The following is a 26,582-nucleotide window of genomic DNA, read 5'->3' on the forward strand; positions in this document are numbered from 1 at the left end:
GGAATTAATCTTTCATTTCCACAGCCCTAATCTTTATCATTTTAATAAGATGGAACTGTTGTGATTTGTTTCATGTTTTCCATTATGGCTTGCGTGAGTTTTCCTTGGTGATGCGTCCTATAAAGAACAGAGTTGTCATTTCATATTTAATGTGTTTTAATACCCAAGTTTTCTTACCAACTACATTTCTCTTTCCAGTTGCTTTTATTGGGGATATTGCCCTGGATGAGGAGGATTTGGCTCTCTTCAAGATAGATCGTGTTGTGGACTTAAGGAACCGAACAATCTCTACAGGTGACTTTCTGTACATTTAATCTGTAAAATGAGATTATATATATATATATATATATATATATATATATATATATATATATATATATATATATATATATATATATATATATATATATATATATATTAGTGTGTGTATAACTGCAGCGCCTTCTCTTCCCCCCCCTCTTCTCTTCCAGTTAGTATGCTTGTCCCAGGGAAAAATTGGCCAAGATGTATGTTTCCATCATTTGTAGAGATTCACTGTGTCCCAGTTAAGATTCCAGGACAGAGTGAAGAAAAGTCTCTTAATGGAACACGGGGTTTTAATATTTTCATAGTCTATACGAAACTATGAATAAACCTTGTACCTATACATATAATTTATGCTGGCCATACATATTCCCTTCTTTTGAGCCTTCCCCGTGGCGTCGGATGGGGGCAGGGCCACCCATATATGTAAACGAGCGGCCCATCAAAATGGGAACAAGGTGCTTTGGGGAGCTACCCCAAAGCACCCTTATGTTGAGGGCATGTGGCCTGGTATGTTTCAGTTGGGCGCTCTCTCGTCCCCGCCCCCCCCCCCCTTTTTCACGCCAGGTAGTGTGCTCGGATAAGATATATGTCCCCTGGGGCAGGACCCGGGTCCCCAACCACTTTTTATGATAACTTGCATATAAGCCTTTAAGATGAACACTTTTTTTTGTTTTGTTTTTCATGTTAATGTCCCATAGACTTTAACAGTGTTCCACATTTTCCCCGAACATCGCATATTGTTAAGTGTTCGCAGAACATCCGAGCATCCAAAGTTCGGCCCAAACTTATGTTCGGCCGTACCGTTCACCCATTCCTACATTATACATACACATTTTGGTTGCCCTTTGTTGACCCTTGGATGTTTTAGGTGCACTCAACAAGTTCCCTTATTTTTGCCTATTTATGTTGTATCACAAATTTCTTTGGTTTAAAATGAGCTAACAGGTGGGCAGGACAAACGGAGGGGTAGCTAATTGGATAAAACGCAAGCATTAACAAAATGTTTTCTTACTGGGTATGGTCAGCTCCACCTGAGTGTGCATTGCCGTAGAAGGGTGTATCATACTTCAGTTTGTTCTAAAGTAGGATGGTAAGCGTGTAAATGCTGCTGGATCTCCTTGTTGTGTCCAGCAATTGGCTAACAGGTGGTTAGGAGTTCGTTTTTTCAGGTGCAATGAATGCTGGGACTTGTAGAGCACAGGATAGTACTTTCTGTGTATGCAGCTGCCAGTACTAAAGCACACCTGTTCTAACCTGCGTGATTTACTCCTTTCACTACCGACCTAATAGGTAAATCGACAGCAGCAGTAACCAGATTTCTTGTAGAAGTGATTAGGACAGATGTAATGCTTCCCTATTGGTCGGGGGGGCGGGGGGGGGGGTTGCTTGTCACATTAAAAGATCAGCTAGTAGGATTACAACGTGGAGGGAGAATGCAAGCCCAGCTTGGAACAGGAAAATGCAAGCTTGGCATATAACTTCTATATTTCCAAATTTACAGACCATTTTGACATGCAGATTTTACTGTGCTTAGCAATTTGTCATCAAATGCTTGTGTTGAATTGGTGGCCAGGTATGTGACTGATTTTGTCCGCATGCACACGGGCGTATGCTCCGAAATACTGCTAGAGGTTGGCAGAAGAAATGGCTCTAATCGCACGTTTGTTTACAGGCATATGGCATTTAGACTTGAGTGTAAACTAATTTTATTGGCTAGAATATTTATGTATTCTATTCACTAGAATAAATGTAAATGCATCAGCATGCATGCGCATTCACAAGTAAATTACAGTAATAGCGATTCTCCCATCTCTGGGATCTTTTTATTGGTTTTATTTTCCCACAGGGTGCTCCCGCTATAGTAAAACCTTGGATTACAAGCATATTTAGTTACACAATAATTTATTCATAGGTCCTTTAGTTTATAGTCCATATAAAAAGATCATAGCAAGCACAAATGGAAGCCTCCACAAGGGGATAAGAAGCAAAATCCAGCAGGAGCTACGGAATATAAAAGAGGCACCTCTGGATGTAGAAATATATAGTTAGATTTAATGAAGTTAGAACATTTAGCAACCTGCATGGTTGATGATTAAAACAGGCACATATAAAATTATGCAGGCATCTGGGGTAAAGCTGTCCACATAGACCATCCTCCGCATCGCCGGCTCTCACCGCTGTCAGTCTGCAGTCATGTCCAGGAAGACTACCCTGCAGTAGAGCGATCTGAGGGCGAAGCCTGAAGAGCAGTGTGGAATGGGTGACGTTGATGGCAGTGCAGAGGACAGTCTATGTGAACAGCTTTACCCAGATGCCTGCATACTTAGATGTGCCTCCTTTTAATCAACCGTGTGAGTTGCTAAATGTTGTACCTTCATTAAATGTAACCATATTGCTACACTTAGAGGCGCCTCTCTTCTCTTTTATACTTTGTTGTGACATGACGCTACTTGTATGTCAAGACATCACTTGTTTATCAAGTCAAAATGTATTTCAACATTTTGCTTGTCTAGCAAAACGCTCTCAAACCAAGGTTTACTGTATTTTGTTTGAGGTTTGATGCACTCACTGTGTCAGATGTAGAGTGGCCCCTTTTGCCAGCCCGGGCTCAGACCAGTTAGTGGATTCCTGCGAGAAGGTAAAACAAAAGTTTGCCTTGCTTGCACTCCAGTTCTGGGATGTGACTAATGCCTTATTATGTAAAGTGTCTAGATATTTGTACTGTGAATTTTTCTTGAACATGTAAACACACTAAGTCTGTTACTTGACTTTTGAAAATTCAAAACTTTATTAGAATTACTTTATTCTAACTATGTTTATAAGCTCTTCTCCAAACGCAGCTTTGGGGCATTTTCTTATCGCACTCTTCTTAAAAACGCTCCTCTTAAATGTTGCTCTTAAAAATGGATCTGAGCGCCCAGTGTCATGGCCACATAGGTAATACTGAACTGAGTTTAAAGGCAAAAATAAAAAATAATGTCCATCTGTAAAAGCGTTGTTTGTTTGTGTGTGTGTGTGTGTGTGTGTGTATATATTTATTATTATTTAAGTCCCTTTTTTTTTATTTTCCTGTACCCCCCTGAAACCATGAGAGCCGATCTGCTCCTTGTTTCCTTATGTTTTCTTCCTTCCTATGTTATCTTGTTCACCTATAACCTTTTTTTTATCTAATTTTTTTTTATTTTTCTGCTGAATAAATCCTATTTTATCAGAGCTCTTTATACCTCACCCCTACTCGCTCATCCTGTTGTTCTCATTGCTTTCCTGTTTTGATAAGGAGTCATGGAAATCTTAGTCATGCCACAGATTTACACATACACCTACACTCCGGCCTACGGTGGGATTTTCTGTGATTCTCGTAACCTAGCTCTTTGACACGAGAGCTTTTCCTGGGCCAGCTGGTCAGCTGTGGTTGGGCAGGGGGTGGATTTGTTTTGTTTGCGTTTTTTATAAATCCTATATTTTCATGGACGGATGTCGTGTCTGTGTTGTGCTGGTTTTGCAAGCTTGGAGCCCAAAAGAAATCGTAATTCTTTATATAAATTATTGTTATATTGTAGTAATTGGGCCTAAAGGAAGAAATTCTTGTATAACATTATGTCTAAGGATATTCACAGTAATATGTAGATACAGCCCTAGTGCCTGTGGGAGCTGTAAACTGACGACAATATTACATCACTGTACATCCAGTGACAACTAGTTGTGCACTCATCACTTGTGAATTTGGATGCCATGTCAATGACAGCAGAATGAAGTTGGGAGTGTCCACATTTCTGTCTTTTCCAGAGCAGATTCATTGCACATAATACATTGTTTTGATATGTCAATACAATATGTATAAAACTGGGGTCTACTTTGTGAATTCCCTAACTTTTTCAATGTCTGCACAAAACTTTTACTGTGTGTGTGTGTGTGTGTTTGTTTTTTTGTTTTTTTTCTTTCTTGGATTAATTTACCTAGTTGAACTGCCCGTAGCACTTAGCCAGGTTTTGCTATTGGAGTTGGACCTTTGTTGGGTATTGCTCTGACTCCCTTGAGAAGATTTCTCTGTGGTCATTGGGTTAGGAAATTGTTTCAGCAGGTACATATAGGTTCATAAAACGCCTTTTTCTGTGTGGGGAAGGTTAAAGTGGAATTAAACTTTTCTCCCCCTAAGTGGTGCTAACATCTTCTTTCGGTCTTCTTCCAGGTTCGGGTTTTTTTTTTTTTTTGTGGGGGTTTTTTTTTTATTTATTTTTTCTTGCTTGGGAGTTCATTCATTTTGGCACTAAGGTGCAGCTAAAAATTAATGCGAGCAATCGCATGCTTTTTTTTTATTTTTTTTTATTTGGGTTGGTGTACTAAAGGCAATTAGACTGTGCACTTAGAAAACTGTATTTGCACTCTGCAAGTGCAGTTGATCAAGGCTACTTTCACGCTGAGGTGCTTTACAGGCGTTTTTAGCGCTACAAATAGCCCCTGCAAAGCGCCTCTCCTGTCACTCCAGTGTGAAAGCCTGAGTGCTTTAACGCTGGAGTGGTGCGCTTGCAGAACGTTGGGAGAAAGTCCTGCAAGCAGCTTCTTTGGGGGCGCTTTAGGAGCGGTGTATACACCGTTCCTAAAGCACCCTGCCCACTGAAATGCATGGGCAGCACCGTCGAATCGCCTGCAAAGCAACCAGTATTAACCCCTTCTTCGGCCGTCAGCAGGGGTTAAACAGCGCCGCTAGTAATCGCAACGCTTTCCCACCGATGCCCCCACCTCATTAGTGTGAAAGTACCCTTTAGAACAGTGGTTCTCAACCCTGTCCTCAAGTACCCCCAACAGGCCATGTTTGCAGGTTTTCCTTTATGTTGCACAGGTGCTTTAGATTAGTGGCTTGGTATTTTGGACAGCTATTTTATCTAATAGAAATTTGCAAAACATGGCCTGTTGGGGGTACTTGAGGACAGGGTTGTGATCCACTGGTTTAGAGCTTAGTAAACGAGCAGAAGTTATGAAGACTTCCATTATCCAATCGTGCGCAAGCAAAAATTCAGTTTGTGGGGGTTTTTTTTTTTTTTTTTTTTCTTTCTTGCACGTGATTGGGTATTTGTTGCAAAGTGAAGTCTCATATTTTCTTAAAAGGGGGGGAAAAAAAAAACACGTGAGAGATGAAAGCACTGCACACCCCGAAACAAGTAATGTGTAAATGGTAAAGTTTCCCCATTGGGGCTCTAGACAGCAATGTCGACATGATCAAAGATGTTACAAATGATAAATAAGAAATTTGTAATCCTAAAAGTTTCCAAATGTCACAATGTATTTGAATACAATATATATAAAAATCTGGCCAGATAATACAATGCATAGCCCACACTGTAACATGCAAGCAAGGTAAACAGAGTTGGAGAATAAGGTAACATAGCAAATACTATGAGGTGTTGAATCCCCAACATGTTTCGACCATAAGGTGGTCATCTTCAGGGGGCTCATTAGCTTTGTGAGACATATAAATAATCTTCAGAATTTTAAAACGTATTATCTTTCATCGCAGTACAGATGTATGTATGTATGTATGTATGTATGTATGTATGTATGTATGTATGTATGTATGTATGTATGTATGTATGTATGTATGTATGTATGTATGTATGTATGTATGTATGTATGTATACCGCTTGGAGGTGAGTTATGTGGTTGGATGACCAGGAATATAGAGAAGCCGTAGAGTAATCCAGGGAGCAAAGTGGACTGCCCCCACCCCTCCACGGGGGAAAAGATCCAGTCCGATGTACTTGAAGGAAGTCACATTATAGACGCCCGCCAGGAAATAGGAGAGAACAGGAGAGTCGGCACCTGCATCAAGTTCCCCATTAATGACAATCTATAAAATAAAGGGATTGGATAACTTGGCTCTTAGTATATCTGCAAGGATATAGAATTTAAGCTATATAAAGTATATGGGCTAACTATAATCATGTTAATATTTGCACATCAAATTATCCTAGAGTTCCAGGAGTACAGTTGACCAATATAACAATACATAAATCTATATTGTGGGCATAATAAAAATAAGAGTGGGCATCATTGAAATAATGAGTTAAAAGTTCAAACTACAGTGTATGTATAGGAGGGTCTGCCCCAGGGGAAAGTGAGGTAGTGAAAAGTGCTGGGTGAAAAATATGGCAAACGTGAAAAAAATGTTCATTCAAAGCGTATATAAAATGGTATGTAATGAGTGCCAGTAGGTGCAAAGGCGTGTGGAATAAGTGAAACGTTATATTAAACGATTATAAGTGATTGGAATGTAGTTTACCTATGTACAGCAAATGTGGCTTGTATAGGTAGAAAGTTGTTTAAGTCTTAACTGCAGATAAGCAAGAGAGGTAAAAACTCTGGAACCGAGGGAGGATGTATGCAGTGCCATCCGTCCTGGCCTGTGTGGATTCATAGTGTGACTCACAGGCGGACGGTCATTGATGTATGACTGGGTGATGGCAATTAGGGTAATTGTACACAGGTGCCATACCTCCCCCTGGAAAAATGGCATCTGGGCCGTGGGTTGGATGGCCCAAAATGTGTCTCCCTCAGCATCCCGGAAGGCTGTGTGTGTGTGTGTGTGTGTTTTTTTTTGTTTTTTTTATGTACCACTGGAGCAACTGCAGTCTATTTACATTTAGTAAATCCACCACATAGTATCTTCTGCAATTGAGTTGCTTGCTTCCATTTTTTCCTTTCTAACACGGCCCATTGCTCATTTCTCAGAACGCCTTGGCTGTGGCGGGAGCAGCTGGCTTAGGCTCTCAGTGCCTCGTTGAGAGTGTGAGCCAGGTGCCGATCCAGGCATATGGGCAACTATATGGTCGCAATCCTCCCCAAGCCTGGCCTGCCTCTGACATCAGCCGACAGCGTGCTTCAGCCTGCTGTCTGCTGCAAATGGGTCACAGGACTGCACACCTGTGATTCATAGAAGTTCAGCCACACAAGCTTTGGGTGTACTTCTCCTTTAAGAACCAGTTCTTACTGTGGACTGATTTTCCTCACTAGTATGGTAACTGGGACAGGAGAAAAGCGATACGGTAGCAAAATAGAGATTCTAGCTCTTCTGTCTCATTCCATAAACGCAACAATAATAATACTGTAGAAATATCACTGGAGTTCCATTTTTGCTAATCGAATATGGCCTACTTGCTCCTATAGTACATAACACACACAGACCACCAATTGCATTCTAGTGGCAATTAGTATTGGAAGTAATTTGGCATCACTTGTCATTAACACGTACATTAGGAAAACCTGATGAGTACAGTACTTGTCAAACTACTTCTTTTTATTTTTGCCGTCTTTCGCCTAGTGATCTGGCCAGTAAGTCTGCATAACAAGCTGTCCTGCAAATCTAACATCTAGAGTGTTGAGACAAACCATTTAACACTGACAGATGTGCTAACAATGTTCAGCTTTCATTTTTTGTTTATGTAAAACCTTTATCCCAGAAGAAACTAGTTACAGTACTTGCTTGTTGTAGCTGCAGATAAGCTGAGATTTTGGCTTCAATTTGTTAGTGTATGTAATCTGCTAATACAGTTAACACACACCGACTGATAATGCTGTTGTCCAAAGGTGCCCCCTACGATCTTTCAACCAGAGTGAGGGCACTCTAATACAGCTTTGTTACTGGCCAGATCAATGGGGAAAAAAGCCTAAAAAAAGAAAACAAATGCAGCTGTCGCATCTAATGATTGGTAAGCTGCGATAGATTACAATATATTGTATTTTTGGGTTTACTATGGCTTTAAAGCTCTGTCAAAGTTATGATGGTAATAAATGACCATCTGAATAGAAATGTGCAATTTCTGAAATGTTAATCCCACACTCTGCCTCTATCTGCATCTCACCCCACTCAATCTCTGCTTACATCGCATTCCTGCTTTTTATGGTTGGCTTTTTCCACGACTGCGTTCCCTGACCCCCCCCCCCCCCCCTCCCCAAACTCCATGCTTCTGTCATGTACATTCCTCCCATTTTCCTTTTTATGTCTATTCAGATTCATCATTTTTAACTATTTATAGGTCTGCTTAGTTTACTTAAATTGCTAAGCGTTTTGTTGGCTTTAATGCTTTCCTTTTTTTTTTTTTTTTTTTTTTTTTTTTGAATTTGCCTTTTTTTCATCACTTTTTTTAAGTGGGGCTTGGCCATTTTTATATACCAGGTTACCTTACAGTACTGAGAGAACATAAAAACAATTCTGTGCGACCAGTATTCCTGACCTTAGTGCTTCACGGTCATACTAATGAGCATTAAAGTAGACGCAAAGGTAATGCACTGCTATTTATTACTGTCATTTCTGTCTGCCGCTTTGTTCCTCTGCTATCAGCAAGAGTCATTTCTGACAAGTTTTCCTAACACAGAGAGAAAATGGTGACGGGGAGCTGATTGACAGCCTTTCAGCTTTGTTCTTGTGTTCCATGTGAAGGGAGGGTGATGTGTCCCTTCTCTCCAATCAGTGCTCAGAGCTCCTCACTGAGCTCTGCAGATTGTGACTTCCACTTTCCACTTTTTTTTGTTTTTTTTCATCTCTGACAAGCTTTGGACAGATGTAGAGAAGACTGCAGATAGACAGGTACATGTTAAGTACAAAGGATTGGTTTCATCTCAGTGTATCACCTGAGAATAGTCCCTTCCCTGCGTGTATATGTAAGGGTTTACAACCACTTTAACAATAAGCGTGTAAAAATAAGACCTCTTTGTAACTGAAGTAACAGTTCTCTCCAGTATACTACAAAATATTTTTTGCTCTAAACCAGGGGTCTCAATGTTCTAAACAAAGGGCCAGTTTACTGTTCTTCAGACCGTTCAGTTCTGCGCATGTCCGTGTACTTTTCAATAGAGGGCACATATCGACAGAACACTGGATTGTGCCCAGCATGAATAGAATATTTTTCTGGCTTCAGTAGAAGTAAACAATGCCCCATGTTTGGTATTAGGGGGGAATAGTGCCCCATTATTGTTGTCAGTGGCAAGAATTATTCCCCATTTTTTGTTGTCGGAGGTCAGAATAGTGACCCAAGGGCTGGTTAAGAGCAACTAAGGGCCCTCATCTGGCCCCTGGGCTGCAGTTTGGAGACCCCTACTCGAAACGATTACACCAATTCAGTTCAAGCTTAGAAAAAGGGTAGCCAACCATATTTTAAGTCTTCTGTGGCTTCAGAGGCTTAAAGCACTTAAAATAGTTTTTAAAAGACACGTTTGTGTTCTTGGCTTCCACCACACCCAGGTACAAATATTCACAAAGTACATCTTCCTAAACATAGCCGCAAATGCCACAAAGGCTTGTAATAAAACACACAGCAGCTTCATTGTAATTATATGGAAGGTAGGAGCAGCAGTTGGGGATGGCTTCTATGGATTTACGTAGGAGAAGCAAAGTTAAAATTGAACTTGCCTGAAATGTTTGACAGATTTTATATTATTAGACAGACTATTGATTTACCAGAATTTGTAAGTAGTACTTGCGTGTCTTGTCCCCTTTTAAAAATGCCAGATGACTAGCTCTTCTGCTGCTGATCGGACTTTTATGGAAACCTGTCATTGGAAAAAAACATGAAGGCTGCCTTTTCTAAGCTCTCGTTCTGAAAGTTTTAGTTGCTTGGCAGTCATGATCCTTTTGCTTCAAAACGTTGTATGACCAACCTAGAACAAATATGCAGATCTGAATTTCTGACTTTCCTTATACTTTTTCATGGTTATTAAGTTGGCAACAGTGGTTGAGCATGACAACCAGCAAACTTAAATTTTTAGGTGGTGTGTGTGCAGCAATGACAATGGCTCAAAAATTAAAGCTAATGGATCAGGCAACTGGCATTTTTAGGAGGGCTTATCCATGGCAGAGTTTTTGTCCTGATTGGTTTCCGTAAAGCAGTGTTACTCAACTCCAGTCCTCAAGGCACCCCAGCAGGTCAGGTTTACAGGATTTTCCTCAGATGAAACGGCTCTGGTAATTACTAAGGCAATGAAACTGACCAAATCGCCTGTGCAAAATAATGGAAAGCCTGAAAACGTGACCTGTTTGGAGCGCTTTGAGAACTGGAGTTGAGAACGCTGCCCTAAACTACTTGCTGTCCATAGGCCATTTATAAACGGCCTGGAGTTTAAGTAGTTAAAACAAGCTCATGGCTATGTATGCAGCTGTGGGCTTGGTACCCTTTTTTCAGTTGGTGATTGACTTTCACTCAGTGATCCCTTTTTAGTTTACTGTGAAGGAATGCCAACCCCCCCCCCCCCCCACTGCTGTTGGGGTCCCAGGGACTGCATTGAAATCTGTCATGAAAGCAGGAGGCGCTTGGGGAACATTATTTGCCCAAACTCCTCTATAATGCACAAACCCAAAAACAATTAGCATTTTGTTACTTCAGTTGCTGTGACCGTGGAGGCAGCTAATCTGGCACAATCTGTGCTTGATTAGCGGCAATGGAAGCAGGGGCGACATCAGGGATCTAAGAGACCCCTGATGTCTGCATGAAGAGGTCACCTGGCCATGGTATTACATAGGGAGCCTGTTAGCACCCTTGTGATGGCAATAAAGTTAAATGCACACATGGGTGCACCCGTGTATGTAAACAGTGATTGTGCCATACATGTTAAGTATCACTTCATCCAAGTGAGATTAATAAGTCTAGCACCACAATTCAGTTAACATGATAAACTCTAAATTTAGAAGTGTCCATTAGGGATCGACCAATTTTATCGGGAAGGCCGATATATTGCTTTGAGGGGTTTTACCGGGGTGATGCCTGCAGCTGTATGCATCAACCTGGTACCGTTCTTTAGAGCGGACGGTCGGCTTTTGTGATTGTGATAACAACCGATGCTGCTCAGCAGCAGTTTGGTGGTTACTACAAGCAGCCGATGCTTCATTCGGGTCTCGAATCTAGTAATCCGGATTACTGGCATCTTAAAGGCGCCAACTTTATAAGATAAAGTATTAAAAAATGCTGATCTTGATATTTTTAATACTTTGAGTACCTGTCAATGCCTATTATTGTCACAAGGGATGTTTACATTCCTTGTAACACAAATAACAGTGATTAAAAACACACAAAAATATAAAATGACAGTGTAAAAAAAAAAAAAAAGAGGCAGGAGAGGTGGCCGAAATATCGGTATCTGCACGATAAAAACAATATCGGTCAATCACGCGTGTCCGTCCATTTGATGCCCCTCATTTTACTCACCTGAGCCCGTTATTTCCCTTTTGGAGACGTGCTTTGCCCGGGGCTTTTTAGCTCTTGATTGGATAGATTGATAGTAGTGAAGCCATTGGCTCCTGCTGCTGTCAATCAAATCCAATGACACGGGGGCAGTGTCCAGCATTCTGTGTCTATGGAAGCAAATGCTGGACTCAGGAGCGTGCCCGCAAGGTAACCCTTAGGGAGGGCACTTCTCCTAGGGGGTTTACCGATACGAGGAGGAGCCATGAGTGCCATTGGGGGACCCCAGAAGACTATTATCAGGGCCACACTGTGCAAAGCTGTATCTGAAAAGTGTGGCGTGCATTTGTATTCAGCCCCCTTTACTCTGCTACCCCTAACTAAAACCTAGTGTAACCATTTTGCCTTCAGAAGCCCACCTGTGTGTATTTTAATCTCATTATAAATACAGCTGTTCTGTGAAGCCCTCATAGTTTTTGTTGAGAACCATAGTGAATGAACGGCATAATGAAGGCCAAGGAACACAGCAGACGGGTCAGGAATAAAGTTAACGTTAAGAGCAGGGTTAGGTTAGAATAATAAAAAAAATATATATCCCAAGCTTAGAACCTCTCACGCCACACTGTTCAATCCATAATCAGAAAATGGAGTATGGATAATGACACAGCTGCACACCTACCAAGACAAGGTCGGCGACCTAAACGGACAGGCCGGACAAGGAGAGCATTAATCAGAGAAGCAGCCAAGACACCCATGGTAATTCTGGAGGAGCTGCAGAGATCCACAACTCAGGTGGGAGAATCTGTCCACAGGCCAACTATAAGAAGTCCCATTTGCAGTTTGTGAGAAGCCATGTAGGAGACATAGCAAACATGTGGAAGAAGGTGCTCTGGTCAGATGAGACACGCTGCACATCACCCTGGACACACCATCTTCACTGTGAAACATGGTGGCTGCATCATTTTGTGGGAATGCTTTTCTTCATCAGGGACGGGGAAGCTGGTCAGAGTTGATGGGAAGATGGATGGAGCCAAATACAGGACAATCTTAGAAGAAAACCTGTTAGTCTGCAAAAGACTTAAGACTGGGGTGGAGGTTCACCTTCCAGCATGACAATGATCCTAGACATACAGCCAGAGCTACGATGGAATGTAATGGTTTAGATCAAAGCATATTCATATGTTAGAATGACCCAGTCAAAGTCCAGACCTAAATCCACTTGAGAATATGTGGCAAGACTTGAAAATTACTGTTCATAGATGTTCTCTATCCAATCTGACATAGCTTGAGCTATTTTGCAAAGAAGCATGGGCAAAAATGGTAGAGACTTCCCTAAAAAGACTTGCAGCTGTAATTGCAGCAAAAGGTGGTTCTACAAAGTATTGTAGAACCACAAAGGAGAAGTCCAGCCTGAGCTTGTTTTGGCTGGGGTTTTCCTGAGGGTCACAGGAGTGCAATACGTTTTGCACTCCTGTGACCCGTTTTCAGCAGAGAGCAGTCTGAAGTCCGCTCTCTAATGTCTCTGGAATTGGTCCAGGCACAGCATCATCAGGACAGTGAAGTCTGGATCCACCAGATGCCTGGATTTATGCCTGTCTCAACCTCTCAGCGAGTCGATGAGAGGCTGAGACAGCCGCTCCCTGCCCCTTCACAGCTCAGCACTCCAGTGAGCATGGAGGAGCAGGGAGGAGAGCTGCTGATTGGCAGTCCGCGGCTGTCCTCTCGGATCTGTGAGAACCAAGCCATCGGTGGCGTTCAATGCCTGAGTTCTCGGTGTAGAGACTCCGGGGGACAGATCAGCATCAGTCCCATGCTGCATCCACCTAGGCAAGTATGAAAGGGGGGGGGGGGGGGTGTGAAGAAACACTACTTTTATTACACACGCCACACTTTTCAGATATTTATTTGTCAAAAAAAAATTGAAAAGCATTTATCGCTTTCCTTCCACTTCACAATTTTGTGCCACTTTGTGTTGGTCTATCACAGGCATATGCAATTAGCGGACCTCCAGCTGTTGCAGAACTACAAGTCCCATGAGGCATAGCAAGACTCTGACACAAGCATGACACGCAGAGGCATGATGGGAGTTGTAGTTTTGCAACAGCTGGAGGTCCGCTAATTGCATATCCCTGGTCTATCACATAAAATTCCAATAAAATACATTTACATTTTTGATTGTAACATGACAAAATCTGGAAAATTCCAAGGGGTATGAAAACTTTTTCAAGGGACTGTATATCATCGCTAGTTAACTATCATTTTCAAAAGGATAGGTTAGTAAAGGCTGCCTCAATATTTCTCCTGTACAGTTATCCACTAAAATGTAAAGATGGCACAATGATCTTCATTTTCTGCCATTGGTCATGGGCACATTTCAGGGCCGAGGGAGCTCACTTGGCTGCCAGTCTTCCACTTTGAACCAAATTTCTCAAGCTTGTCACAGAGGGCTCACAATTTGAGCCATGAGGGACCCTGTCCACATCAACTGGCTCAGTGAGAGATGATTTTTTATTTTTTATTTTATTTTTTGACGTCTGCCAAAGTAGTTGGGTGGAAATTTGTCAGCTAGTCAGTGGCTGCATCCAATCCTATACAGTTACTGCTTGGGTATTCTGACAGTTGCAGGTGCTTGCTGTTGGAATTTAATGGCTCCATCCACACTGTTTAGCATGGGTGGAGACATCCATGTGTGTTTGCCTAGCTTTAAAGGGGTTATACTTGCCTCCTTTTGTGCAAGTTCTATGCACAGAGCAGCCCTGATCCTTTTCTTCTGGGGTGCCCTGTCAGCGCGCCTCCCCTCCATCAGGTGTCCCCGCAGCGAGCTGCTTTCCCTGGGGGCACCCTGAGTCCCACTAATGCGTTCATTGACACAGACAGTAGGACTAGGCCCTGCTCCCAAGTCACTGGATTTTATTGACAGCAGTGGGAGCCAAACGAATGCAACTATCACATCTAATTATTATACACGTTTTTATATAGCGCCAACAGTTTACACAGCACTTTACAATGTAGAGGGGGGACAGCACAATTACAGTACAGTTCAATACAGAAGGAACTATCACTTGCTAATGGTTTAAATACTTTTTTATTTTTTGTCATGTTGCAACCAAAAGCATGTATTTTATGTGATTGACCAACACGAAGTGGAAGGAAAATGATAAATGCTTTTCAATGGTGTGTTTATTTTTTTATTTTTTGTTTTTTTTTAACAAATACAGTGAAACCTTGGCTTGCAAGCATAATGTTTTCCGGAAACATGCTTCGTAATCCAAAGCACTCGTATATCAAAGCGAATTTCCCCATAAAAAAAAAAAATGGCAGCCCACATGATTCATTCCACAACAATTCCGAAGTCCTTCAGTTTATAGTCAATATAAAATTCTAGCAATTTTACCAGGTTGTGAAACCATAAAATGTCCATCCAAAAATGGCAGCCTCCACAAGGGGATTAGAAGAAAAATCCAGCAGGGGCTACGGAGTATAAAAAAGAGGCGCATCTATGTGTAGAACTATGGTTACATTTTAATGAAGGTACAACATTTAACAACTCCCATGGATGTGCCTCTTTTAATGGTCAACCAAGTATGCAGGCATCCGGGGTAAAGCTGTCCACATAGACCATCCTCTGCATCGCCGGCTCACTGCTGTCAGTCTGCAAATATGACCGGGAAGACTACCCTGCAGTAGAGACATCTGAAAGCAAGGCGTGGGGCACAGCATGGAAGGGATGACGTTGATGGCGGTGTGGAGGATGGTTTATGTGGACAGCTTTACACCTGATTCCTGCATACTTGGATGGGTCTCTTTTAATCGTCAACATGCGAGTTGCTAAATGTTGTACCTTCATTAAATGTAACCATATTGCTACATTTAAGAGGTGCCTCTCTTCTCCTTTTTTTTTTTTTTTTTTTTTTTTAATACTCAGTTGTGACCTGACACTACTTGTATATCAAGACATCGCATGTTTATCATGTCAAAGTTTTTATATAAAAAAAAAAAATTTGTCCTACAAAACGCACTCAAACAAGTTACTCTCAATCCAAGGTTTTACTGAATATGAAAAGTGTGGTGTGCATTTGTATTCAGCCTCCCTGAGTCAATTTGTAGAATCACCTTTCGCTGCAAGTCTTTTTGGGTATGTCTCTACCAGCTTTGCATATCTAGAGTGACAAATTTGCCCATTATTTGCAAAATAGGTCAAGCTCTGTCAGATTGGATGGAGAACGTTCGTGAACAGCAATTTTCAAGTCTTGCCACTGATTCTCAATTGACTTTAGGTCTGGACTTTGCCTGGACCATTCTAACACATGAATATGCTTTGATTTAAACCATTCCATTGCAGCTCTGGCTGTAGGTTCATGCTCTTTGAACCTCTGCCTCAGGCTCAAGTCTTTTGCAGACTCTAACATGTTTTCTTCTAAGATTGCCCTGTATTTGGCTCATCCATCTTCCCTTCAACTCTGACCAGCTTCCCTGTCCCTGCTGAAGAAAAGCAGGGGCATGATGCTGCCACCACCATGTTTCACGATGGGGATGGTGTGTTCATGGTGATGTGCAGTTATCGTTTTCTGCCACACATAGCGTTTTGCTTTTAGGCTAAAAAGTTAAATTTTAGTCTCATCTGCTCAGAGCACCTTCTTTGCTGTGTCTCCCACATGGCTTCTTGCAAACATGATTCATGGCTTTCTTTCAACGATGGCTTTCTTTTTGCAACTCTTCCATAAAGGCCAGATTTGTGGAGTGCACAACTAATGGGTGTCCTGTGGACAGATTCTTCCACCTGAGCTGTGGATCTCTGCAGCTCCAGAGTTAACATGGGCCTCTTGGCTGCTTCTCTGATTAATGTTTTCTTTGCCTGTCAATTTAGCTGGATGGCCATGTCTTGGTAGGTTTGCAGTTGTGCCTTTCTTTTTCAATCCATCATCTGAAAAGGGAACAGTGCTCTGTGAGATGTTCAAAGCTTGGTATGTTTTTTTTTTTTTTTTTTTTTTTTTTTATAACCTAATCCTGCTTTAAACTTTTTTCACAACTTATCCCTGACCTGTCTGGTGTGTTCCTTGGCCTTCATGATGCTGTTTATTCACTAATTGAATGTGGGGTTAATCTGCTCATGACGACCACATCCCTTTGAATTGTAGAAGACTGCAGTACAACTAAAATTGTTCACTAATGCTGGCCATACACTATACGAAAAATCGGTCGAACCCAATTTTGAAAAATGAATGTTCGCCCTTGAGCGCAAACAATGGTGCCATCAAGTAATGATCGATAAATCGTTCAGTGGACATAAATACATTTTTATGTTTGCTTTTTTTTACATATACCTAGTGCAGGCAGGTCGGACGGGAAATGCGTTAACCTTTCAATTTATCGTTCGTTCAGCAGAAAATTTCCAAACTTGTCCTTTGTTTTTTTTTGGCTCAAAAACATCCAAACGATTATGGATTTTGTGCCCACTAACTGGCCAAAAGAATACGAACTAATGACCGAATTTTGGCCAATTTTTGTATAGTGTATGGCCAGCATTAGGTTCTCTAACAAACCTCCTGAGAGTTTCACGCAACAGCTGTATTTATACTGAGATTAAATTACACACAGGTGGAATCTATTTATTGGGTCATTTCTGAAGGCAATTGGTTCCATTAGAAAAGTGATTCTCCACCAGGGTTCCTCCAAAGGTTGCCAAGGGTTCCTTCAGCACTAGGCAATTTCTGCCTCTCGGATAAGTTCCAACTGACACCATTGATCTTTTTAGCTATCTTTTAAGGGAGTGATTCTTCCCAATGACCACAAGTGTAAGGGAGTGATTCTTCCCAATGACCATCACAATATTGTATCATGAGTTGTAGATTTCTAATTTTTAGCAGGGGTTCCCTGATTCCAGAGAACTATTTCAAGGGTTCCTCTGTGTTCAAAAGGTTGAAAGGTTGCACTAGATTTTATTTAGGGGTATCTTAGAGTAAGGCTGGGTTCACACTGCTGCGGGGGGAGATCCGGATGTGATTCGCACCGCAAATCACATCCTATCTCCGTAGCGATGCGAGTTCAGCCATACAGATAGTATGGCTGAATTCGCATCGCTCCCGCAGCAAACTCGCACGGGACCCTTTTTTTGGTCCGCAACAGAATCGGATCGCATGGGGGTTCACACCATGCGATCCGATTCCTGTGCGAGTCGGCAGATCGCACTGCGATATGCGGACGGATCTGGGGGTGTCATTAACATAACATTGACACTCCCAGCCATCCGCATAGGGCAGTGTGAACTGCCGGTGGGAGTAATGCGATGCGGGAAAACGCCGCGGATTCGCGGCGTTCCTGCATCGCAGCGGTGTGAACCCGGCCTTAAGGAGGCTGAATACAAATGCACGCCACACTTTTTTTTCACAATTATTTGTAAAAAAAAAAAAAAAAAATTGAAAACCATTTATTTTCCTTCCACTTGATAATTATGTGCCGCTTCTAGCACATGAAATCCCAATAAAATACATTTTACATTTTGGTTGTGACATGACAAAATGTGGAAAATTCTCAAGTGGTTTGAATACTTTTTCTCAAGGCACTGTATCCTTTAAATCCTCTTTCAGTCAATTCATATATTACATTGTATAAAGCAACCTTTCTCAACCATGGTTTGGTGCAGGACTGGACAAATTATTATAGAATTTAGGAGCCAGTCAGTCCAATAAAGGAGTCGGCTTCACTGACAAGAACTGGAAAACCTGCAAGGTTGGACACCTGCTGTGATTTAGAAGGTGCATTGGCTACCTGGCTAATGGGATTGGTCTAGTACAGGGGTGCCCAACCAGTGGCAAGGGGGCCACACGTGGCCCGCGACCTCCTTCTGTGGGATGGCAGATTGGCAAGCTCAGATCATGGGTTGCAAACCCGCCATCCCAGAGCATCTGTGTTGTTAATGAAGTCAGCAAAGCAAGCAGCTGTGGAGCAGAGCTGTATAAGCGGATGCTTCCTGTATAGCGCCATGTCTTGCCACAGGCGGAGTGATGCCAAATGCACTCTGCCGGGGACATCAACAATCAGGCAATACCTGAATGGAAGACCGTTATTAAAGGTCAGTTTATTACTAAAATTGCAGTGTATATATGGGCATATCTACGCAGTGTATAAAATAGTATAAATAAATGCGGCGCTACCTAAAAGTGCATATACATATAAAATAAAATAGTGATAGCAAAAATAAAGTGCAAATAAGATACTATCCCACTAGATAATAAATACAACATATATAGTGCAAAAAATATGAATCTGCATAAATAATCCAAGTACAAAAATATATATTAAGTGAAAATAGGTGAATAGGTGCTATCACTATTTTATTTTATATGTATATGCACTTTTAGGTAGCGCCGCATTTATTTATACTATTTTATACACCTACTTTCGGTGCTGAGATCACAGTTTTTATGCTGGCTGCTTCCTATGTATAAAATTTTGTACGTAGTTAGTCTTCCTATAAACCATTAGGTGGAGCGCATTAGTATTCCTTTATACATTATATCTACGCAGTGGTTACTGGGCTGCTTTCAAACTGATCCGCTGGTGCACTGCACCTTCAGGTTACCTGCACTGAGGCATAGACTTCTGTTATTACCTGCGGGTTTGGTGAGCTTTCAGAAAGTACACCACACCTGCAGGATATTATAGAAGTATATGACAAAGTGTAGCTAACCCGCAGGATAGACACAGGTGTGCTGCATTAGTGTGAAAGGCCCCTTTCACACAATCTGTCCAACTCAATCGAACCCTCCATTCACCTCTATGAAACAGATTGGTGTCCTTTTTACACCTGCCTACCTCCAATCTGAATTGCAACAAAAATAACAAAGGGATCAATCCCCTTCCGTTAACCACTTCCCGACCGCCGCACGACGATGTACGTCGACAGAATGGCACGGGCAGGCATAAGGGCTTACATGTACGTCCTTGCCTTCCCGCGGGTCGGGGGCCCGATCGGGCCCCCGCCCGGTGCCTGCGGCGGTCGGTATTAGTTCGGGAGCGATCCGGGATGAGGGGGCGGCCATTCATTCATGGCCACCCCCTCGCGATCGCTCCCGACGAATAGAAATCCTTCGTCACATCACTTCCTCTCCTGTAATGTAAACACAGGAGAGGAAGTGATGTAATCTCTCCTCCGTGTCGGTATTTTTCGTTCCGACACCGAGGAGAGAGGATCGGTGAGTTGCACCAACACGACACTACACAGTAGAACATGCCAGGCACACTCACACCCCCCCGATCACCCCCCCAATTACCCCTGCCCCCCAGTCACAGTGACACCAATGTCTTTTTTTTTTTGCATTGGTGTCATTTGTGACTGTAATAACTGTTAGGGCAGTTAGGGTTAGCCCCCTTTAGTTCTAATGTACCCCCCTAACCCCCCCAATAAAGGTTTAACCCCGTGATCACCCCCCGTCGCCAGTGTCACTAAGGCTGGGTTCACATTGCAGCGGTTTGAGAATGAATGTGATTCGCACCGCACTGCAGTGCAAATCACATCCGATCTCTGTGCGATTCGAGTTCAGCCATACAGATAGTATGGCTGAATTCGCATCGCACCCGCCGCAAATTCGCACGGGACCCTTTTTTTGGCCCGCAGCAGAATCGGATCGCATGGGTGTTCACACCATGCGATCCGAGTTTGCAGATCGCACTGCGATATGCGAACTGATCTGGGGGTGTCATTAACATTTCACTGACACTCCCAGCAGTTCGCATAGGGCAGTGTGAACTGCCGCCGGGAGGCATGCGATGCGGGAACCCGCCGCGGATTCGTGGCGTTCCCGCATCGCTCCAGTGTGAACCCAGCCTAATAAGCGATCGTTTTTCTGATCGCTGTATTAGTGTCACAGGTGACGCTAGTTAGGCAGGTAGGTATTTAGGTTCGCCGCAGCTTTTTATAGCGCCAGGGACCCCCATATTCTACCGCATAAAGCCCCCTGATTGCCCCCTAGTTAACCCTTTCACCAGTGATCACCATATAACTGTTACAGGTGACGCTGGTTGGTTAGTTATTTTTTTATAGTTTCAGGGCACCCGCCATTTATTACCTAGTCTCACTAGTGTACCCCTAAATTTAGGGGTGTCTACTTTCCAAAATGGGGTCATTTGGGGGGGGGGGTTTGTGCCATCTTGGCATTTTGTGGCCTTCAAAACTGTAACGCCCTTAGAAAACCTGAAGGCGGTTCTTGGTTTTCGGGGCCCCGTACGCGGCTAGGCTCCCAAAAAGTCCCACATATGTGGTATCCCCGTACTCAGGAGAAGCAGCAGAATTTATTTTGGGGTGTCATTTCACATATGCCCATAGCATGTGTGAGCAATATATCATTTAGTGACAACTTTGTGTAAAAAAATAAAATAAAATATTCAATGGGCTCAACATGCCACTTATCAATTTCCTTAGGGGGTCTACTTTCCAAAATGGGGTCATTTGGGGGGGTTTTGTACTGCCCTGCCATTTTAGCACCTCAAGAAATGAGATAGGCAGTCGTAAACTAAAAGCTGCGTAAATTCCAGAAAACGTACCTTAGTTTGTAGATGTGACAACTTTTGCGCAAACCAATAAATATACAATTATTGACTTTTTTTTTACCAAAGACATGTGGCTGAATACATTTTGGCCTAAATGTATGACTAAAATTGAGTTTATTGGATTTTTCTAATAACAAAAAGTAGAAAATATAATTTTTTTTTTTTCAAAATTTGCGGTCTTTTTACGTTTATATCGCAAAAAATAAAAATCGCAGAGGCAATCAAATACCATCAAAAGAGAGCTCTATTTGTGGGAAGAAAAGGATGCAAATTTTGTTTGGGTACAACATTGCATGACCGCGCAATTACCAGTTAAAGCAGCGCAGTGCCAAATTGTAAAAAGACCTCTGGTCATTTACCAGCAAAATGGTCCGGTCTGAAAGTGGTTAAAGCGTATCGGAGGACCCATAGAGTAGAGTGGGCTGTGTCCACTCTGCATGGACCTGTCATCCGACTGCTTTGCTCATTGTGGCCCGCGACCGGTTACCAAGTCGCTTAAGTGGCCCTCGCTCTTCAAAAGGTTGGGCACCCCTGGTCTAGACCCTTGCTAGAAGTTACTCAGGGTTTCTTGAGTAATGAGCGAACAAATTGATCTCCCATCTTCAATGTGTACCAATGTGCAGGGGTTATTTCCCACTGACCTTTTTAATGTAAGGGGTCATATCTGCAATGATCACTAGTTCAAGGGGGCTTATTCCCACTAAGACCCCTTTCACACTGGGGCATTTTTCAGGCGTTTTTCATGCGCTTTACCGTTAAAAAAAGCGCCTGAAAGAAGCGGCAACTGCAATCCCAATGTAAAAGCCTGAGTGCTTTCACACCGAGATCCCTTTCACACTGGGGCGTTTTTCAGGCGCTTTAGCGTTTAAAAAAAAAAGGGCCTGAAAGAAGCTGCAACTGCAATCCCAATGTAAAAGCCAGAGTGCTTTCACACTGAGGCGCTGCGCTGGCAGGGCGTCAAAAAAAGTCCTGCAAGCAGCTTCTTTGCAGCGCTTTTGGAGCGCTGAGTACAACGCTCCTAAAGCGCCACTTTCAATTGAAATCAATGGGAAGCGCCTGAAAACCGCTATTGGCAGCAGTGTTTTGTGGGAGCTTTTAACCCTTTGGCCACTAGCAGGGGTTAAAAGCGCCCCAATAACGCTCGAAAAGCGCTGGTAAAGCGCTGCTAGTTTAAGCGGCGCTTTACGAGCGTTTTTCGGGAGCTGACATTGTGAAGGGGCTCTTAAAGCACTTGGGCTTTCACATCGGGACTGCAGATGAGGCTTCTTTCAAGCGCTTTACAGGCACTTTTTTTAACGCTAAAGTGCCTGAAAAATGCCCCAGTGTGAAAGGGGTCTAATTGCCAATAAAAAGGGGAATTGCCCCACTGACCACAAATGTAAGAGGACACGTTTCCACAGTCTGTTTCTTTTATTTTTCATTTATTTCTATGATTATTCTATGTATGGAGTCAATAAGTGATGAAGTATTGCCTGAAATATTCTAGTTATGTAAAAAAAAAATTATTTTTACTTTAACAGCTTACTGATATTGCTATTTCACCATGAAATGTATATAGAATACATTTTAGCAGGATTTCCCTGAGACCTCAATTATTTCAAGGGTTCCTCTAGGGTGAAGAGGTTGAGAGACTAGTATAAAGTCTTTATTTTTGTACCATTCAGCATAAGCTTAGAGTGATGTAAAATCCCACATCATGTGTGTGTGCGCTCAGTCTTCTTTGCAGACCTTTTGGCAGATATTGTCTGGGATTCTGTATTGTGTGTGGCTACCATTATTATGGCCGGGACATTAAACCCACGGTATGAATAACGCATACAAAGGAGGGACAACTGTTTGCTTAGGCCCTTACAAGACTGCGCCTGATGTAAACTGCAAAGGAGTTCATGATGGATACTGCATGGTTGCTTGGCAACCTAAACGAGAATTATGTGAGGTTCAGTTCATGTGCTTGTACTGGGCCTCAAGACAGAGTGCTTAGTATTTAATCCCCGGGCCTGTGACTTGTATTGGCGTCACCCTGGTATTTGAAGGTACTGTGAGGCGAAAATGGGAGTGATGGAGATATTTAAAGTTACCAGTTACTGAAATGAACTTGTTTTTTTTTTAAGCTGTTGGGTTTTTTTTTTTTTTTTTTGTTTTATGAAGAACACTGGTATTGCCATATCTAGAAGAACATACTGTAGAGTTTTTATGAAATTGGCATACAATTTCGCACTTTTTTTTTCTTTCTTCCTGTTTTCTGATGTGTAAACTGCATAAAGGCTTTGGAATGTAGAATTTAATATTACCAGCATTCTTTCTTTGAAGTTAGGGAGGAAGCTTGGTTGGTTACCAGCTCAGTTTTAAAGTGTGTTCAGTTACTTTTAGGTAGCCATGTATAGTTGGCGTCTAATGGTGTCTGATACCTTGTAGGGGTCTTAAGGCTTGAAGATCAGCTTAACCCCAGTGAAGCTACACAAGTTTTATTTTATTTTTTTCATACTGTAATATAGAGGGCCTAAGATCACCAGCCAGCTGCTTATGAAAGTAAATGGTCTTTAGTGGGGTCTCAAAATCATGGAAACGCAAAAGGCTATCTTCAGCAAAATGCGAAATAGTCCAAAGTCCAGGTATAATGAACACAGAAAATGGCTCACCGCCAGTATCTCAATCCCTTGCTTAAGGTTCCCAGCTGTTTTGGAGTGCAAGACAAGCCTCAGAAGCTCAGCAAACTGAGTCAGTCTCCAGATAGTCCAAGCTTGTTCACTGATGTGAACCACTTCACACTGCCTTTCAAAGCTCCATTGTAAGTGGGTGAACATTTTCAGGGCCCACTAATCTGGGTTTGGAGGGTCTTTCCCACATACAATCTCTCTGAACCTCCAAATTCCTGGTTCCAAATAAGGACTTGCGAATCCAGAATGTACTGTAAATCAGTCCTCAACTTTTTGACGGAACATTACCATGTGAGTGAGAACCCCCAAGTACTAAAAATGTCTATTGTATTTTTCCTTAAAGGGACCGCAACCCAAATAGTGGGGATATAAACCCCACTTCCAGGACAATCCCTGAGCACTGACCACAGATGATCACAAGCTTGGCATCTCCGCCATTCATAGACCGCCTTGTATCTTTTCCATGAAGGCAAGTTGTTGTTTGGATGAGGTGATGATATTGACGTTGCTGCCCTTTCTCTCCACCTCATCCAAGAAGCAAACACTTTGTATTCATTGAAAAAAATATACAAAGTGTTCTTTGAACCCAGATCACGGTTATCACTATATGTAGCTTTGGTGATATACCGGATCCTCAGCAGCTCTCCAGATATCTGGTATACCTACTTATATTGAGTAAATTGGACCAATGAGGAAAAATATATAATTCCTGCAGTTTAGCTTTAAAGTTGAAGTCCAGAGAATAGGCAAAATTCTACCCTTGCAGTGGGATGCAAGGGTTAATGGCTTGTTTGTATGCCTAAGGGGCCTCAAAAAGCAATTTTATTTCTCTAGCCCTCACAGGCTGCCTCAGGGCTTCAGTCCCTACAGCCTCTTCTCCCCTATGTCCCCATGATTGCAGGTCATTTGATGTCATCAAGTTCAGTGCAGGGTATAGAGGATACCGAAGGATGGTTCACAAGCTGGGGAGTAGAAAAGAATGCACAAACAAAACTGCTGTTCTTGGTCCTCTAGACCTAAATTAGTATTTTACCCTTGCAGTGTAAGGGCAGCCCATTACAAGGGAGGATTTTTAATTTTTCCCGAAGATGGGCTTTAAAAGAGAAGTTTGGGATTTTGAAAAAAGCTCACCCAGGTGTATGCAGGATCAATCCCCTATTGGCTCTGCACTGAGAAATGAGCAATCGGAGACTGTTGATCGCTTAGTTCTCAGCATTATGGAGCACTGAGCTGGGAGGGAAGCAGATGGCTTAAGCTCTCTGCGGCTCACTGAGCCAGCTGCTGCTCCAGGGTTCTGGGTGGATCCCGACCATTTCATCTGGATCTTTTCAGAACCTGAACCGGCTCTGTGACATTGGTAAACTTAAGCCCACTGTCAGCTGAAAATGGGTCACAAGATTATAAATTTGATGTACACCTTTAAAAAAGAAGTATAGCCAAACGGACAACATGGCTAGGCAGGTGACCACTTTCTCTGCAAGAGTTGGGTATACATTGTTGTCATCTCCATCACCAACCTGTTGATTGGACAAGGAAGAAACATCCAAACCCAGGTTTTGGGCTTTATCTGAACATGTTTTTTGCTACGTAACCATTCACAAACTACAGGTTGTACAATATCTATGTATTGAAAAGGATTGAGGGATGTAGACATTGAAAGTAGACAGCAAAGGCTCATAAAGGGAGGGAGAGTAAATTCCTGCTAATAGGATTATCTTTTAAGTGTGTTTATTATAGAAAAAGGATAGTGCTGACAGACAGAAATTTGTGTCCTGAATCAGCACTGTAAAGGAGGAAAAGATTTCCTCAAGTGGCGCCAACAAGAGAAGAAACAGATACGGTATATATAATCTCCCAAGGCAATAATTGTTGATGGCCAGGACGATATAGGAGCAGAATTTCATCTGTAATAAAAATGGTAAAAAAAAAAAAAAAGTTTTACAATGGTATCCACATGCATTAAGTATAGGGAATGCTAATTTTTTTTTTATATTATTATTTTTTTTTTAGGTGCATCTAAAGGCAAAATTGTATTTTTATTTTGTTATTTGGCTAGAGTAGAATAGGCCCAAGGATTGGCTTGGCCATTGGTTTTCAGCATTCTGGGCTAATAACCAATATTGTCCGTTCGTTCATATTCCTTTTTTCGATTAAATTTTCTGCACCTAGTAAATTAAATGTATCACAAACCTGAGCATTTGATAATGCTTTAAAGTTAAGAAGGATGGGGTCAAGCCTTCCTATTGGTTAGTGAAGCCGCTTATTACCAGCGCAGTCATTAACTACTTCTACTAACTAACCCGTGTGCACAAAATCACCCACACCTGGGCCACCCTGCCACAATAAGCGCTACCGGACCCACCCAACATACATTTAAAGAGGCTTGTGTTACAGAAAGGGATGGGCTAAGTTTGACATTTTACAGAAAAAACCCATATTTGCCCTTCATTTTAGCTGTCTTTATCTCTGGACTTTACTTTTCAATTTGTCATGTGGTTTCTTCTGCAGACAACCTTTACCTGTGAATTGTTTCATTATATGCTCCATTTGCCATCTTTACAAAAAAAGAGAATTTTAAAATGACTGGAAATCTTCTTTAATTTTTATTTATTTGAACTAAATGCACATCAACCCCCTTGGTGTTTGTTGAGATTCTTGTGGCAGGCAAGGGAAAAGCTAACACAACACCTTTCCTGCCAACCCTTTTGAAATGAATGTCTAGTCCGCTTTTTCCCTAGTTGTAGAAAAACCAACAAGTGTCCTTCCTATTATTCCTACAGCTGCTGTACAGATTGCCACAGTTTTAATACCTACACGTTACACAATTCTAAAACCCATATTGTTTCCATTACTAGACTACAACACTTGGTTTTGTAACAGTTGCCATTAACCTTGTCATAGT

At 42.1% G+C, this 26,582-nt stretch overlaps 1 protein-coding gene across 1 annotated transcript in view; it reads left to right on the forward strand.

The window, feature by feature from the left end:
* BMP1 (bone morphogenetic protein 1) overlaps window positions 1–26,582 on the forward strand; it is a 160,164-nt gene that overhangs the window by 38,785 nt on the left and 94,797 nt on the right. The window contains exon 2 of the mRNA XM_077469829.1: window positions 199–294. Coding sequence (XP_077325955.1) covers window positions 199–294 — 96 coding nt within the window. The remainder of the gene's footprint in view (window positions 1–198; window positions 295–26,582) is intronic.

This window comes from Lithobates pipiens, unplaced genomic scaffold, assembly GCF_037356315.1.
Source record: "Lithobates pipiens isolate NorthernLeopardFrog02 unplaced genomic scaffold, aLitPip1_a1.2 Scaffold_8, whole genome shotgun sequence".
In the NCBI taxonomy this organism is placed as follows: Eukaryota; Metazoa; Chordata; class Amphibia; order Anura; family Ranidae; genus Lithobates; species Lithobates pipiens.